This window comes from Setaria viridis, chromosome 4 (genome assembly GCF_005286985.2).
Source record: "Setaria viridis chromosome 4, Setaria_viridis_v4.0, whole genome shotgun sequence".
Classification (NCBI taxonomy): domain Eukaryota; kingdom Viridiplantae; phylum Streptophyta; class Magnoliopsida; order Poales; family Poaceae; genus Setaria; species Setaria viridis.
Window position 1 is genome coordinate 31,888,798 of NC_048266.2, and position 15,196 is coordinate 31,903,993.

At 47.5% G+C, this 15,196-nt stretch overlaps 1 protein-coding gene and 1 pseudogene across 1 annotated transcript; both read right to left on the reverse strand.

The window, feature by feature from the left end:
• Nucleotides 1–721: 721 nt before the first annotated feature.
• On the reverse strand, nt 722–2,784 carry LOC117851241 (zealexin A1 synthase-like; annotated as a pseudogene).
• A 5,859-nt stretch (nt 2,785–8,643) lies between these two features.
• LOC117851239 (zealexin A1 synthase) lies at nt 8,644–12,001 on the reverse strand. The gene is made up of 2 exons (XM_034733023.2): nt 10,966–12,001; nt 8,644–9,881 (listed from the first exon to the last, which is right to left on the reverse strand). Exons 1-2 carry the CDS (start codon nt 11,929–11,931, stop codon nt 9,246–9,248), a joined length of 1,602 nt encoding a protein of 533 aa, XP_034588914.1. The 5' UTR covers nt 11,932–12,001; the 3' UTR covers nt 8,644–9,245.
• Nucleotides 12,002–15,196: the final 3,195 nt, after the last annotated feature.

A 15,196-nucleotide genomic window follows, 5' to 3' on the forward strand; every position in this document is an offset into this window, starting at 1 on the left:
AAAGGTTGAACAATATATATAGTTTGCAGTGCTGCCGCCCAACATTTAATTTGCTGCTCCGTCATTTCTATTCTTTTTCGTTTACTACTTTCCCTCTGTTTATCTCTTTTTCCTGCCGCGAAACGAGACAAAGTTCAGTCCGGCAAAATGAGAACCAAATTACGTTGTTCATGAGCACGCGCGATCTGCAGACTGCACTGATCTTTCTGGCTGTGTGCGTGTGGCCACCAAATTCTCCTTACCCACGACTGTGTTCATTTCATAGTTATCTCTAATAACCTTATTCAGAGCCAATAAATGCAATGTACCTGCTGCTTTGTTTAGATACGATGTTCCAATGAGATCAGCTTATTGTAGCCATGTTTTCAATCATCAAAGTGTCTAGTTTATAAATAGTTGTATGCAATGATCACGAAAAAGAGGGTATTTGGTTGGTTGCATGGGCGCATACAGTGAACCTTGTGAAGATGTTTGATTGATTATATGAGAGGCCATGTAAGTGACCCTGCATGTGAGACTAAAGAATACTTCCTCTGTTCCAAATTATAGGTAGTTTTGATTTTTCTAGGTGCATAGATATTATTATACATCTAGATATAGAAAAACTAAAATGACCTACAATTTGAAACGGAGTAAAAAAGTAGATTCAACGCATCCATCGAGCCTGCATTGGCAGATGCGACTAATTTGGGCGTATCCACCAAGATAGGATGAGAGCATATTTTTGCATCCGCTCAACAGCCAACCAATGTTCTTCTCTTTTGAGTTTATATGGATCCAGGGTTTATATGATCCACCAAACGCACCCTGATATGTTACAGGGGCCACGGCAAGAGAACACATAGAAACAGAAACCGCTCCTGGAGACGGGCCCTCAGCCGGAGCAGCTTCTCAGTGACGAACAATCTGTAGGTGCGGCGGGGACGGCGACTAGACACCGGGCACGGGCACGCGGAGGATGGGGCGGAGGAGGAGGTCGGCCTTCCTTCGCGCGGTGATGCCGAACGCCTCGGCCATGTCGAGCTCGGCCGGGTCGGCCTCGCCGGGCGCCTCCCAATCGAAGTGGAACAGCAGGCTGGCGAGCGCGAGCTCGACGTTGGCGAGCCCGAACGCCATCCCGGGGCACATCCTCCGTCCGGCGCCGAACGGCAGGAGCTCGAAGTCGGCGCCCTTGAACTACCCCTCCGGCCTCAGCCTCGAACCGCTCCGGCCGGAACTCCTCGGGGTCGTCGGGCCAGTACCGCTCGTCGTGGCCCAGCGCCCAGACGTTCACGATCACCGTGGTACCACGGGGCACGTCATAGCCGAGCACGCGGCACGGCTCCCGGCACTCGCGCGGGAGCAGCAGCGGCGCCGGCGGGTGCAGCCGGAGCGTCTCCCGGATGACGAGGTGCAGGTACCGGAGCTCGCCGAGCGCGTGCTCGGGCACGGCGCCGTGCGCCGCAAAGGCGCCGCGCACCTCGGCAGTCGCCCGCGCCATGGCCTTGGGGTTCCGGACGAACTCCGCCATGGCCCACTCCAGCGTCGTCGCCGACGTCTCGCTGCCGGCACTGACCATGTCCTGTGCGCAAGGGATTACTTGTTGGTTCTAGAAAAACATGATCGATTCAAACGGGCGAGTAAAGTGTAAAGAGTAGTTAGTTACAAAGATGACGGCTTTGATGATGTCCAAATCGAGCGGAAACTGGAGGCCGGCATCCTTCTGTAACCTGAGCAGCACGTCGACAACGTCCTCGTCCTTGCCAACGCCGCCGCCTACGACCATTCTTTCCTGGTGCTCCTCGACGATGCCGTCGATGATCCCGAACACCGCGTCGTGGCACTCCTCGGCGGGGCGGATGACGCCGCTGAGCCGCCCGACGAGGCGGGAGGACGGCCACAGGTCAGCCGGGTTAAACCCCGGGGCGAGCTCGACGGCGCGGTCGAGCGCCCGCAGGAACACGTCGCGGCGCTCGAACCGGTCGCCCACCACGGCGCGCACCGTGGCGTCCGCCACGAGTGCGGACAGCCGCGCGTGCATATCCACCACGGCGGAGCGCGCGTCCGCCGCCGCGGCCGCGTCGGCGGCGCACGAGCGCAGCGCGGCGGCGACCTCGTCCTCCCGGACGGCGCGGAAGGAGAGGACGCGGCGCGCGCTGAGGAGCTCGACGGCGCAGATCTTCCGGAGCTGGCGCCAGTGCTCCCCGTAGGGCGCGAAGATGATGTCCCGGCCGCCGTCGACGAGCACGCGCAGGGCGGCGCTGAGCGGCCGCGACGCGAACGCCAGGTCGTGCGCCTTCATCACCTCGCGGGCCCCCTCACGGGACGAGACCACCACCATGGGCACCTCGCCGATCCTGAGCAGCATGACCGGCCCGTGGCGCCGCGCCAGGTCCCGCAAGGCGCGGTGCGGGAGCTGGCCCGCGATGTGGTGCAGGCTGCCGATGAGGGGCAGTTGCCACGGTGCCGGTGGCAGCCGAAGCCCATGTCTGCGAGCTGGGGCGGCGCAGCGCTGGCGCTTCGTGAGCACGATAAGCAGCGACACGAGAGCTAATCCGACGTAGAGGTAATACATGATTTCCATGGCATTGGTGATTCCCATAGGAGTTTGGGTCTGCTTTTAAGCTTTTAACTTAGCCTCTTGTACGGCATGAAAAAAATTTGTTCTTTCCGATAGCAACTAGCATGGCAAAATATCTTTTCTTCCCGAACTGAGTGGCCACCACAAAGTTTGGACAATCGGCAATCCTATGAATTGTGTAACACATGCTCACGTAGGAATCTAATGAGATTTGCAACATAATATCACATCCATGTGATAGCTACCCTCTGGCCCTCTACGCTTTGAGCTACTCCAGCAAACACTTTAAACAACCTCCTACCCTAAAAGGTCAAGTTTTTTTTAAAAAAATGCACTTCATCATGTAGTTTACTAGGCTCCCCATTTTTGAGAGTCCACAAAATCCCCCTCCACTCTCCATTCATACGGTCTCTAGAAAATCCTTTATCCGTGGGTCCCACCCACTCGACGTTGCTCCTGCTACCCTTCGACCTCTTCTCCAGCTTGGCTCTGCCCACCTCCGCCACCACTACCAACCATCGCCCCCACGCCAATGACTGGATCCACCAGCGGAGTCTGAGATCCTTCGCTATGCTCTAGTGAGCTAAGATCGTCGCCCACTCCACCCTCCTCCAGCCATCGGTGTCGCACGTGCCTCATCCATGGGCCGCTGCCTCAAGCTCCAAAGTAAGATCAAGGTTTGCCACCACTACGAGGTATGTCACCAGGATTCATCCACTCTACTCCGCCTAGAGTTCCTCCGTCCAAGCCTGCCTAGAGCGCCAGCTGATTTTGCCTCCATTCGCCACCTACTCCTGGTGCGACGCCTCTCACGGCACGGGCCGACGCTCTATCTCAGTGTGTCGCTAGACCAAACATGAGAGAAAGAGGAAGCAAAATTGAGAGAAAGGGATGGAAGGAAAAAAAATGAAATGCCGAGTAACTAATGAACGGGTCCCACTTGTCGAAATAGAGGGTTAGAATTGACAGCTATTGGTGGAGTTAGAGCAAGTTTTTAGGTTCTCAAAAAATAGACAACCTCATCTAACATTTAGTGACTATTGTCACTCAGGCCCGAGCGCATGGGCGTGCAGCCGGTACGCCGGTACAGGGCCCCCAATTTCCAGGGGCCCAAAATATTTTCTACGCAGCCACGCAGGCCTGCAGCCCATCAGGCACCCGGAAGCAAAACAGGTCAATTTAGCTGGCCTGCAGCCCATCAGGCACCCGGAAGCAAAACAGGTCAATTTAGCTCGGTCCGTCTCCGCAAGGCCCTAACTCCGCCGTCTCGCATGCCTCCGCGTCTTGTCTCCCATCCACGCGATCGCTTTTTTGTTTTCTCGTCCGTCCACGTTAGGCCTGCCGCCAGGCGCAGGGCCGCAGGCGATCGCGTCCGCCGACCAGGCGTAGGCAGCAGCCAGCAGACGTCACCGCGTGATCCTCCAGGCTAGGGACTAGGGAGCAGCCGTGCAGGGACTCCTGCCTGGCGTCAGGCCAGGCTGCCGCTGGCCAGGGCTCCAGCGTCACGCCATCACCGCCGGCCGATTAATTTGCCATCGCCGCCGGCCGATTAATTTGTGAATTGGGATCGATCGTCGAGTCTTCAGGAGTCCAGGTACCTAATCTGGTTCAGTTAATTTTTAATATGTTAATAAATGTTAATTAGTGATGATTAATATTATATTGATCCATCTAGGTGTTCAATTATTTTTGTTCCGGTTCTGAATTATCTAGTGTTCCAATTTGAGGTTGTAGTCATGTCTTCTGCAAATCGGTCTAGAAAGTATGAATCTGGTTACCAAAAGCGTAAGAAAAAACAAAGAATAGAGGATTTAACTCAATCTCAAAAGGGTGCTATGGATAAATTTGTTAGAAAAGAGTCCACCGATAATCAATCACTTGGTCAAGGACAGGGAGCTGCACTTGATAATAATGATGACAATGATCCAACAGATGGTCAGATAGAGACAGAAAATATTGTTGAGGTTGAGGAAGTTAATGATGACAATATTGTTGCAGATGTTAATGATTCCTTTCAGCCTGATATATTTGATCCTAGATATTGGGATTCCCTTGATCATAAACAAATTGATATTTTAGCACAAAAGGGCCCTACAAGAGATTTATCAATTACAAAAGGTCCTAAGGATAGATATTCTAGAAGGTTTTCTGCACTATTCTATACAAGAATTTTATCAAATGGGGAGCATTGTGATAGAGATTGGCTTGTCTATTCTAAGGAACTCGACAAGGTCTTTTGCTTTGGTTGTAAATTATTTACAAAAGGCCATCGAAAAGGTCAGTTGGCAAATGAGGGGTTTAATGATTGGATACATCTTGGTATTAGACTTAAAGAGCATGAGACAAGTCCAAATCATGTTTTGAGTATGACAACTTGGTATGAGTTGCGTAGTAGATTGCAAAAGGATCAAACTATTAATAAAGGTGCTCAACGACAACTCGAGAAAGAAAAGGACCATTGGAGAAAAGTTTTGTTCAGAATTGTTTGCATTGTTAAATTTCTTGCCAAGCATAATCTAGCTTTTCGTGGGACTAATAGCAAAATGTATGAAGATAGCAATGGGAATTTCTTGGGATTGGTAGAGATGTTGGCTGAATTTGACCCAATTATTCAAGAACATGTTCGTCGTATTACAAGTGAGGAAACTCAAGCTCATTATCTTGATTTTAAGATTCAGAATGAGTTGATACATTTGCTTGCTTCTGCTATTAAGTCTGAAATTATTAAGAAAATAAAGAGTGCAAAGTACTTCTCTGTCATACTTGATTGTACTCCTGATGCAAGCCACCAAGAACAAATGTCTTTAATTATAAGATATGTTGACTCATCTTCAAGTGATGTTCGCGTAGAAGAATCCTTTATAGGATTTTTGGATGTCAATGATACAACTGGGCAAGGACTTTTTGATGTGCTAGAGAATGAACTAAAGCTCCTTGGTCTTGATATAGATGATGTGAGAGGACAAGGTTATGATAATGGGTCAAATATGAAAGGGAAACATAAAGGGGTAAAAAAGAAACTTTTGGATGTAAATCCTCGTGCTTTCTATTCTGCTTGTGGTTGCCATAGCCTTAATTTAACACTTTGTGATATGGCTAAGACTTGTGGTAAAGCTAAGGATTTCTTTGGAATCATCCAGCGCATCTATACAACTTTTGCTAATTCTACCAAGAAATGGCAGATTCTGAAAGATAACATATCAGGATTGACTCTTAAGTTAGTATCAGCTACACGTTGGGAGAGTCGTGTTGAAAGTGCTAAAGCTATAAGATTTCGGTGCACAGACATTCGAGAGGCTCTACTTCAGGTACCCAATATTGTTGTACACTTGTACTGATATTTGATAATGATGTACTTATTTTGGCAATCTCCAACTATAACACATATTTTCTTCCTTTCAATTTCAGGTATCCAATGTTGATAATGATCCAAAAACAAGCAGTGAGGCTAAGGGCTTGGCAAACAATGAACTTGGAGAATATGAATTTATATTGTCAATCGTCATTTGGTATGAGGTATTATATGCCGTTAATTTAGTAAGCAAACACTTGCAAGCAAAAGATATGCTTATTGATGTTGCCATTGAGAAAGTGGAAGGGTTGATTTCTTTCTTCAAGGGTTATAGGGAAACTGGTTTCTCAGAAGCATTAGAGATTGCCAAAGGGATTGCACTTGAGATGGATATTGGTACAACGTTTCGTAAAAGAAGAGAAATTAAAAGAAAGAAACAATTTGATGAGAACCTAGATGACACAAATGCTGCTACACAGTCTGCCGAGGAGCTATTTAGAATAAGCTATTTTTTACCTGTTATTGATCAAGCAATTTCCTCACTCACAACAAGATTTGAACAGTACCAGAGTTACCAACAAAATTTTGGTTTCCTATTTACCTCTGAAACATTACAGTCATTGGATGACACGAGTTTGAAATCTTCTTGTGATAATCTTGGGGCTGTCCTTACAAAAGACGGAAAATCTGATGTTGATGCCAATATTTGTATGTGGAGTTAAAGTTTCTTCAACATTTCATTCCTAAAGAAAATATGGGTCCTGTTGAAATTCTAAAGTTCCTAAAGCGGCATGACTGTTTTCCCAATGCAAGTATTGCATATAGAATTCTGTTGACCATTCCTGTGACCGTTGCATCAGCAGAGTGAAGCTTTTCAAAATTGAAACTATTGAAGTCATATTTACGTTCGACAATGACACAACAAAGACTTAATGATTTGGCTACAATAGCACTTGAAAGTGGATTACTGGAGAAGATTGATTATGAGCACATCATTGAAGATTTCATTTCAAGGAATACTAAAAGAATGAAGTACTTCAATTAAAGATTATGAAAGCAAAAGTCGAATAGGTACGGTTTTTGATATATCTTATTGTGATATATATCATATATCTTATTTAAAGTTCTAATTTTTTTTAAGGTAGATCTTATTTTAAAGTTTGGTACAGAGCCTCGATTTTTGCCGGCTCGGCCCTGTTGTCACTCTTATAAATTACAATTGCTTCTCTGAAAATGTAGTAAAGCCCATTTAAGTTAAAAAGAACATAACACTATGTGCAGACAAATCTTTTACGGATCTATTTCACTCAGGTCCATGCAAAGGATACAAGCCTACACGGCGAACGAATGATCAAAGAACAAGAAGGTGCGAATGAAGTTTAGCTCAGCTGTAAGGTTTTTTTTGTGAAACCTGACCATCCGGGTTCGAATCCTCGACTCGTTACGGGTACTCACATTTTCTAATTATTTCAGGATTTAACCAGTGTTATTCTTTTAGTGGTAAGTGACATGTTCGTCGACAGCGAGGCACCTGCAATGACTTCGTCAATCTCGAGATCTGCCGTCCGCCTGTAGTGACTTCGTCAATCTCGAGATCTACCGGCTTAATTTCTCAAAGGTGCTTATAAAGGTATGAGCACGTGCATGTATTCATAGGTGTAAGTGTGCGTACGTGTATGTGAGCATCACGTCGGTACAATGTTCCGAAAAAAGGTGACCGGTCATCCTGCTGACATTTAGAGTCAAGCGTAATTCAAGTGATCAAAGTCCAACGCAATGATCAACAGAGGGTGTTTTAATTTAGCGGTTATCAGTTAACAATCGGCACAATAGCAAGCACACAAAACCTCTCAACGATCAGCCCTTGGACGCCGAGCTTCCATCAGATGAAGAGTATTTACTGCTTTCTCGATCCCAAATTGTAGATCGTTTTAGTATTTTTTTAGTTCATACTTAGATATGCACCGTGTCTAGATATATAGTACAAGCTCTGAATCTATGAATGTCAAAATAACCTACAATTTGTGATGTAGAAAATACTATTTAACTTTATATACTATCATTAGTAATTATATGGAGCCAGGCTAAAGTTTTAGGTGGGACGAGCTCAAGTGACAAACTAAACCAAAATACAAAGAACCTATACACACTGCATTCACATAATGGAGTCGCAAAAAAAGCACAAAGTTTTCTTTTGACTTCTGATAAAGGACAGACTAAACACAAAAGACATTCTACAGAGAAGGGGAATGCAATTGGATTCTAACGTCTGCGAAATGTGCATCCTCCAAAAAAGAGAATCTGTCACTCATCTCTTCTTGAGATGTAACTTTGCAAAGGCTTGTTGGAATTCGATTGGGATTTTCTTTGTGTCTACAAGATCGTCAACCCATATATTCAACCAGATTAGAAGACATCTTAACACCACCTTCTTCATGGAGGTCCTAGTCCTCATGTCTTGGAGTATTTGGACAACAAGAAATGACTGGACCTTCAACGATGTGGATCCGACGGTTGAAGGAACTCGACCCAAATTCTTATCAGAACTTTCGTTGGTAGCTTCGTACAGAATGAATCCCTCCTTGGGTCAGGAATGTCTAGACTGGATCCACTCGCTCTAGTTTTCCTTTTGTTGTTCTTTTCTTTTCTTTTTAGTTTTTTCTATGCTGTTTGCTTTGTAACCTCTTTTGGACTCAAGTTTTAATACATCTCAGTAGGAGCAAGCCCCTCCTGTTGCATCAAAAAAATGCAGTCGCAAAAATTATAGCTAATTAAATAGTGGACAAACATCAGTTTTAAGATGATACATTTGCTCCGAGGAATAAATCTTGTCTGTGCACCATACACTTAAAAATACATCAAAAGAAGATAGGTCAACCTACGATAATGAGGTGATAATATGCCTTAAACATTGATGAATATTACAAGAATGTATATATATATACACACACCATGTAGCACGTCCAGATCGCTTAGGTTTCGTCAAGTTCGTTATCAGGGCTTGAGACCTCTTCCTAATTTTATCACTATCAAGTTGCCACTGCTAGGTCCTTTAGATTGTGCAGTACAGTACCCTCCAAATCCCAATTCAGCAACCAATGAGCAAACCTTTTGGTCCAAAGTCCAAACAACTCTCTACCGTGGAAACAAAACGTAAAGGGCACACATTGGAGAGGTCCACGATTAAAACAAATAGGCCCATAGTCTTAGATGGGCTTGGCATATCGGTCTTGCACTACTAATAGGTTATAAGGCCCATGGTAAAAGAACACAACGAAACAGGAAGCGCTCGTCGTCCAGAGCAGTAGCTTCTCCGGCGAAGCCAACGCTGACACAGGTGACGAGCAAATAATCAATCCGTAGGCTCGGCACCTCGGCGGGGACGAAGGTCGACTACACACCGGGCACGGGCACGCGAAGGATGGGGCGGAGGAGGAGGTCGGCCTTCCGGCGCGCTGTGATGCCGAACGCCTCGGCCATGTCGAGCTCGGCCGGGTCGGCGATGCCGGGCGCCTCCCAGTCGAAGTGGAACAGCAGGCTTGCGAGCGCGAGCTCGACGTTGGCGAGCCCGAACGCCATCCCGGGGCACATCCTCCGCCCGGCGCCGAACGGGAGGAGCTCGAAGTCGGCGCCCTTGAACTCCACCCCTCCGACCTCAGCCTCGAACCGCTCCGGCCGGAACTCCTCGGGGTCCCCGCCGGGCCAGTACCGCTCGTCGCGGCCCAGCGCCCAGACGTTCACCAGCACGGTGGCGCCCGCGGGCACGTCGTGGCCGAGCACGCAGCAGGGCTCCCGGCACTCGCGCGGGAGCAGCAGCGGCACCGGCGCGTGCAGCCGGAGCGTCTCCCGGATGACGAGGTGCAGGTACCGGAGCTCGCCGAGCGCGCGCTCCGGCACGGAGCCGTGCGCGGCGAAGGCGCCGCGCACCTCGGCTGTCGCCCGCGCCATCGCCTTGGGGTTCCGGACGAGCTCCGCCAGGGCCCACTCCAGCGTCGTCGCCGACGTCTCGCTGCCGGCGCCGAAGATGTCCTGCGGAGACGAAGCGGATGGTCGGCACGTTAAACGACGACACGTAGCGGCGGGAGAGATTTCAACATTGAGCTGCGTTGTGTCGGCACACGTGATCGAGCTGCTTGACTTGTTGGATTCAGACAGAACATGAGGGGCCTGCAGCCTGATGCAAAAGGCCGCAGTTGAATCTTTTGTAGCGTTCTCGTAGAGTTTTGTTCGGCTGGCTGCTGCTGCAGCGGCAGAGAGCTGCTGCCTGCTGCAGCTTGCGTGCTACAGCTGCTGCGACAGAGAGCCGAGCAACAGCAGCCAGCTGCAAAGCAGCCAGCCGAACGAGAAATTGGATTGTGAAGTGCGCAAACCATAGAAGCTAAATGGATTTTATAAATAATTAGGAAAGGAAAAATTGAGGAACAATGTTAGATTATCGTCTAAATTCAATTCCCAAGCCGTGCCAAACAAAGGATTGAAATCAACCTCGCTCCCACACTAAATTCTCTCTACTAACTCCCACCTCTGATTGCTATGGCTATTCCCATCACTTACCAAACATGCTACGAAAGATACTGATCTGAAGCCTACCCCCCAAAAATCACAGTCCTCCAATCTCTATCCTTATCCTCTGACTCCTGGAAAGAAAACTTTACTGTGTGCTATACTGTCAACACGTTGGTTTGCTACCTTGTTAATAGTATGTTACTATACGATAAGATGTGTGTTCATCACAATCATTTCAGATAAACGATGTGCATCGCAGCAAATGAATAGCCTACAACTCAATCAGAATTACTGATCTGAAGCCTTCCACCCAAAATCACAGTCCTCTAGTATTTCAATCCTTATCTTCTCGAAAGAAAGTTCCTATGTAACTCGAAGATGATGCATATGATGTTACACGTTGGCTTGCTCCCTTGTTAATAGTATGTTACTATGAGATGATAAGACGTGTGATCATCACAATCATTTCAGAGAAACGATGTGCATTGCAGCTGGGTAAGCTCGCTCACAAATGTCGCGAGAACGAAAGATCCATGTGGGTTTGCCGTGTGGCATCTAAGTTCTACGATTACGACGTAATTGGAACGAGTAAGAGACGAGTGCTTACAAAGATGACGGCTTTGAGCACGTCCATGTCGAGCGGGATTTGGAGGCTGCCGTCCCTCTGTATCTTGAGCAGCACGTCGAGGAGGTCCTCGGCCTCGCCGGCGCCGCCGGCGCTGTCCATCATCTCCAGGTGCTCGCTGATGATGCCGTCGAGGATCCCGTACACCGTGTCGCGGCACTGCTCGGCTCGCCGCACCGCGCCGCTGAGCCAGCCGACGAGGCGGGACGACGGCCACAGGTCCGCCGGGTTGAACCCGGCGGAAAGCTCGAGGGAGCGGTCGAGCGCCCGCAGGAACGCGTCGCGGTCCCTGCACCGGTCGCCGAGCACGGCGCGCGCCGTGGCGTCGGCCACGAGCGCGGACAGCCGCGCGCGCATCTCGACGGGCCGCCCGCCACCCGGCGCCGCCGCCGCGGCGGCGCACGCGCGCAGCGCGGCGGCGACCTCCTCCTCGCGGATGGCGCGGAACGAGAGCACCCGGCGGGCGCTGAGGAGCTCGGTGATGGCGACCTTGCGGAGCTGGCGCCAATGCTCCCCGTACGGCGCGAAGATGATGTCCCGGCCGCCGTTGGTGAGCACGCGCACGGTGGTGCTCAGCGGCCGCGACGCGAACGCCGTGTCGTGCGTCTTCATCACCTCCCGTGCCGCCTCTCGGGACGAGACCACCAGCGTCGGCACCTCCCCGATCCGAAGCAGCATCACCGGCCCGTAGCGGCGCGCCAGATCCCGCATCGCGCGGTGCGGGAGCTGGCCGGCGAGGTGGTGCATGCTGCCGACGACCGGCAGCTGCCACGGCCCCGGCGGCGGCCGCAGGCCATGGCCGTGCGCCGCCGGGGCGCGCCGGCGCTTACTAGCGATCACGACGAGCAGAGACGCGAGCGCCAAGGCGAGGTAGAGGTAGTAGTGGTCTTCCATTGGTGTTAGTGTTCCTGCACCAGCACCGCTGCTAGTCTGCGTATATTGAGTCATGGAAGCCAAATTATTGCTCCTCCCGGTGTCGTTTTGTAGAGTGAGCACCCAAACATTTGGATGATTCGCAGATGCCCCGTGGAGTGAGAAAAAGCTTGCACAGTTGCACACATGTTTGTTTATGCACTTGGTTGCCTCATGAGACCATATTCCGACAAAAACAGAAATAAGTAAAAAAAAATACTTGAGTATTGTTTTTTTTTTATGGTTTTCGCGAGGCCCCATTCTGACCACTATCTACATTTACAAAATCAATTTTGTAAAGTTGCGAGAACACCTTCCAAGAACAATTATGAACCTATGAATCTTATGTTTTCGAATTAAATATTTTAAAAATAATCGATGGCCAAAATTTAAAAATAATCGAACATTGAGAAGTACCCATACAGACCGAAGGCAGTATATACGGATTGTCAGTTTATTAAAGCGGCTTATTTGTAATTAGTTGATATATGTTCACAGCTGTAATACATTTAATTTGGATCGACATTTCGTCAAACAAACCAATGAACTCCATACAAGTCCTATGGTATTTGATTTGAAAAATATGTTAATGTGTTGGCTGTAGCATTCAGATCGATTCGCATCTGAATTCTGACTGTGCAGCTACCTCATTAGTTGTCACACAGCATATGCATGCTACTCGCGTATGCATTTCTTAATATATTGCATATAATATCGCCGACATTTTGTCTATGAACCAACCAAGCTTCATTAGTCAAATGCCAATAACGATATGGTTTTGGACGCACTGGTGTGCCAAGAATATTGCACCAAACAGATGCTGTTTCGAACGACCAAACAACGAGGCCAACAATCATACTAGCTATGCACTATTAATGCATGGCAGTGAGCGCTGATTGTCTACTAAAAATCTAAAATATATGCAATCGCAGCCACACTGTCACTGTTACCACTGACACTGATTGTCTACCAAATTAGGTGTACTTCCTTTTTCCCTCTTCCTATTTCGTTTTTGTCACGATCCATGCAAAGAAGATGCCGAGCTGCGAATGTGCAAGGACGCAAGAATCTTGGACTGAATCACTGAAGCGGTTAATTTTTACTGTTTTCACTTTAAAGGCTAAAGAGGACCGAGGAGGGGGGAAAGTAAGGAGCAACACTCATAAGAAAAATACGTTCCATTTTCCCATCTTATATGTAATGCATAACAGTGGGAATTATACGCTTGATCACTGGAAAAGCTTGGGTGCATGACTGCTTGATTCACAATTCCTACTGCCAGTAACTGTGGCCAAGCTACACCTTTCTTCATATAAAAGTACAAGTGATCGATGTGAAAAATGCTTTTAAGCGTGAAAAACATTGCAGAATATGTGTTCCAACTCTTGCAATGTGTTTGTTAGTATGTACTTTTATATTGAAACAAGAGTATGTACTGTTATATTGAAGATCGGATGATATAGGAGATAAACATAAATATAATATGCAATAGATGTGATGTTTTTTGTTAGTACGTACACAAACATAAATATTTTTTATTGTATATAATATGTAAATATTGTTTTTATTGGAGAGAGTATGGTACTGATTGATTTTTGATCTGGCAAAAAAATTAGATTCACAGTTCGCTGCGAGAATCTTTTTTTTTTCTCGAGGGCTGGGAACCTTATTGTGTAGTAATAAAAGAAGAAATATATTAATTCCATTTCTAGAAAGTCCAGGTTAAAAGAAATAGGACAGATGGGCTTGGCCCAAACTAATCTGCAAAACTGATCGTAACTTTTCGTACGGGCTATGGCCCTACACATCTACCTCTAATAGGGCCTAGCCGCCCAGGCCCCAGGGTGAAAACGGGAAACTTATATGGCTTCCGAATTTTTTTTGTTATATGGTGTTTGAGATCCCACGGGTTATAATAGACGGACCAGATCAAACGTGGCAAGCGAACAGGTTGCGCGCACGAGTTTATGCAGGTGGAGCTGGACATATGGCGGTTCATGAATGGTTGCTGGTGATGGCTAATGGGTTGGTTGGCGAGCTTCTTTTGGATTGAATCTTCAATTTCATTTTTCTTTCAAACCAGGAATGCGTTTTGGATTTTGTTTGAACCATTAGTTAGAATTTATACAACAAACCAATATCAGTATATTTTAACTTTTTATCTATTTTTTAAAATCAACATTCGAATATACTATTTTAGGAGAGAGAGAGTTAAGAAGGTGCAAAACTCTAATCCAATGAAGTGTGTTGACCGAAGATGAGGGCGACTCTCTCCTCGTGAGGGCCCTCGGGTCATCTCGCCACCGGTGATCACCTGATCCAGGCGTCCACCTCCTTCCAATTCCTGCTTTGTGACACCATGATTCCATCTGTTGATCTCCGCCCAGGATTAAGTTTCTCGGCAAAGGTACGCACTTCCCTTGGTACCAAGGTATCCTCAGAGTCCTCTATCGATGCCTCCGGTTTCTAGCTTTTGGCATCCTTCACTCATTCGCGAATCAAGCTTTCTGAAGATAATGTGGGCTTCCTTCTTCAATTGGTCCTTGGGGGTTCTGCATCATACTTTTCTCCGGTTGAGATTTCTGATTAGATTTTCAAGTTCAGAGTTTCTTCTAAGCAAGTCGGTCTTATGGTTTACAATTTGGGTTTCTTGTAACAGTTTAAGGTGGTTTTCAATCTTTGGAATGATAAAGGTTTCCATTTTGCAAAGCAAGTGAACTCTGAATCATAAGGTACACATTTCCCATGGCAACGCGTTGGGCCAAAGAGGATCAAAAAATGGTTTCCAGTGAAGCTTTATGGCTCTTCCTTGAATCCTCTAACAGGAGCTAATTCTATTCCAGTGCACACATCTAGGGGCAAATCCTATCAGCATCTTCATAAGCAGCATGTCTCAGTGTTTAATCGTTTGGGCAATCAATCTTCGCCGGATCTTCCTGGTTCCTCATCCAAAGCGAAGAACACGCTAGCTTCTACAGATTTAAATTTGCCTCTTAATGATATTGATTTGCAGCTTAATTTGGGGGGCAGTTATGAGCATGGCACTAATCATTGACCACAATTGGCACCTTCAAACAAGGCCTCACCTCCGAATTTATTTGCCAAATGGATGGGCCATCATTGCACAAGATGTCTTTCTTCCACTCATCTTCAGCCTAATTGTATAAGACCAGTGAGATGTGAAAGCTGCTTCCGTCTGGGTCATATTGCAGCCCACTGCAGGTTCTCACCTCGTTTCCCAGGCCTTTCCAATGACAGAGCTTTTGCTTCTTCAATTCAACTGAATCACTGGAAGGACCAT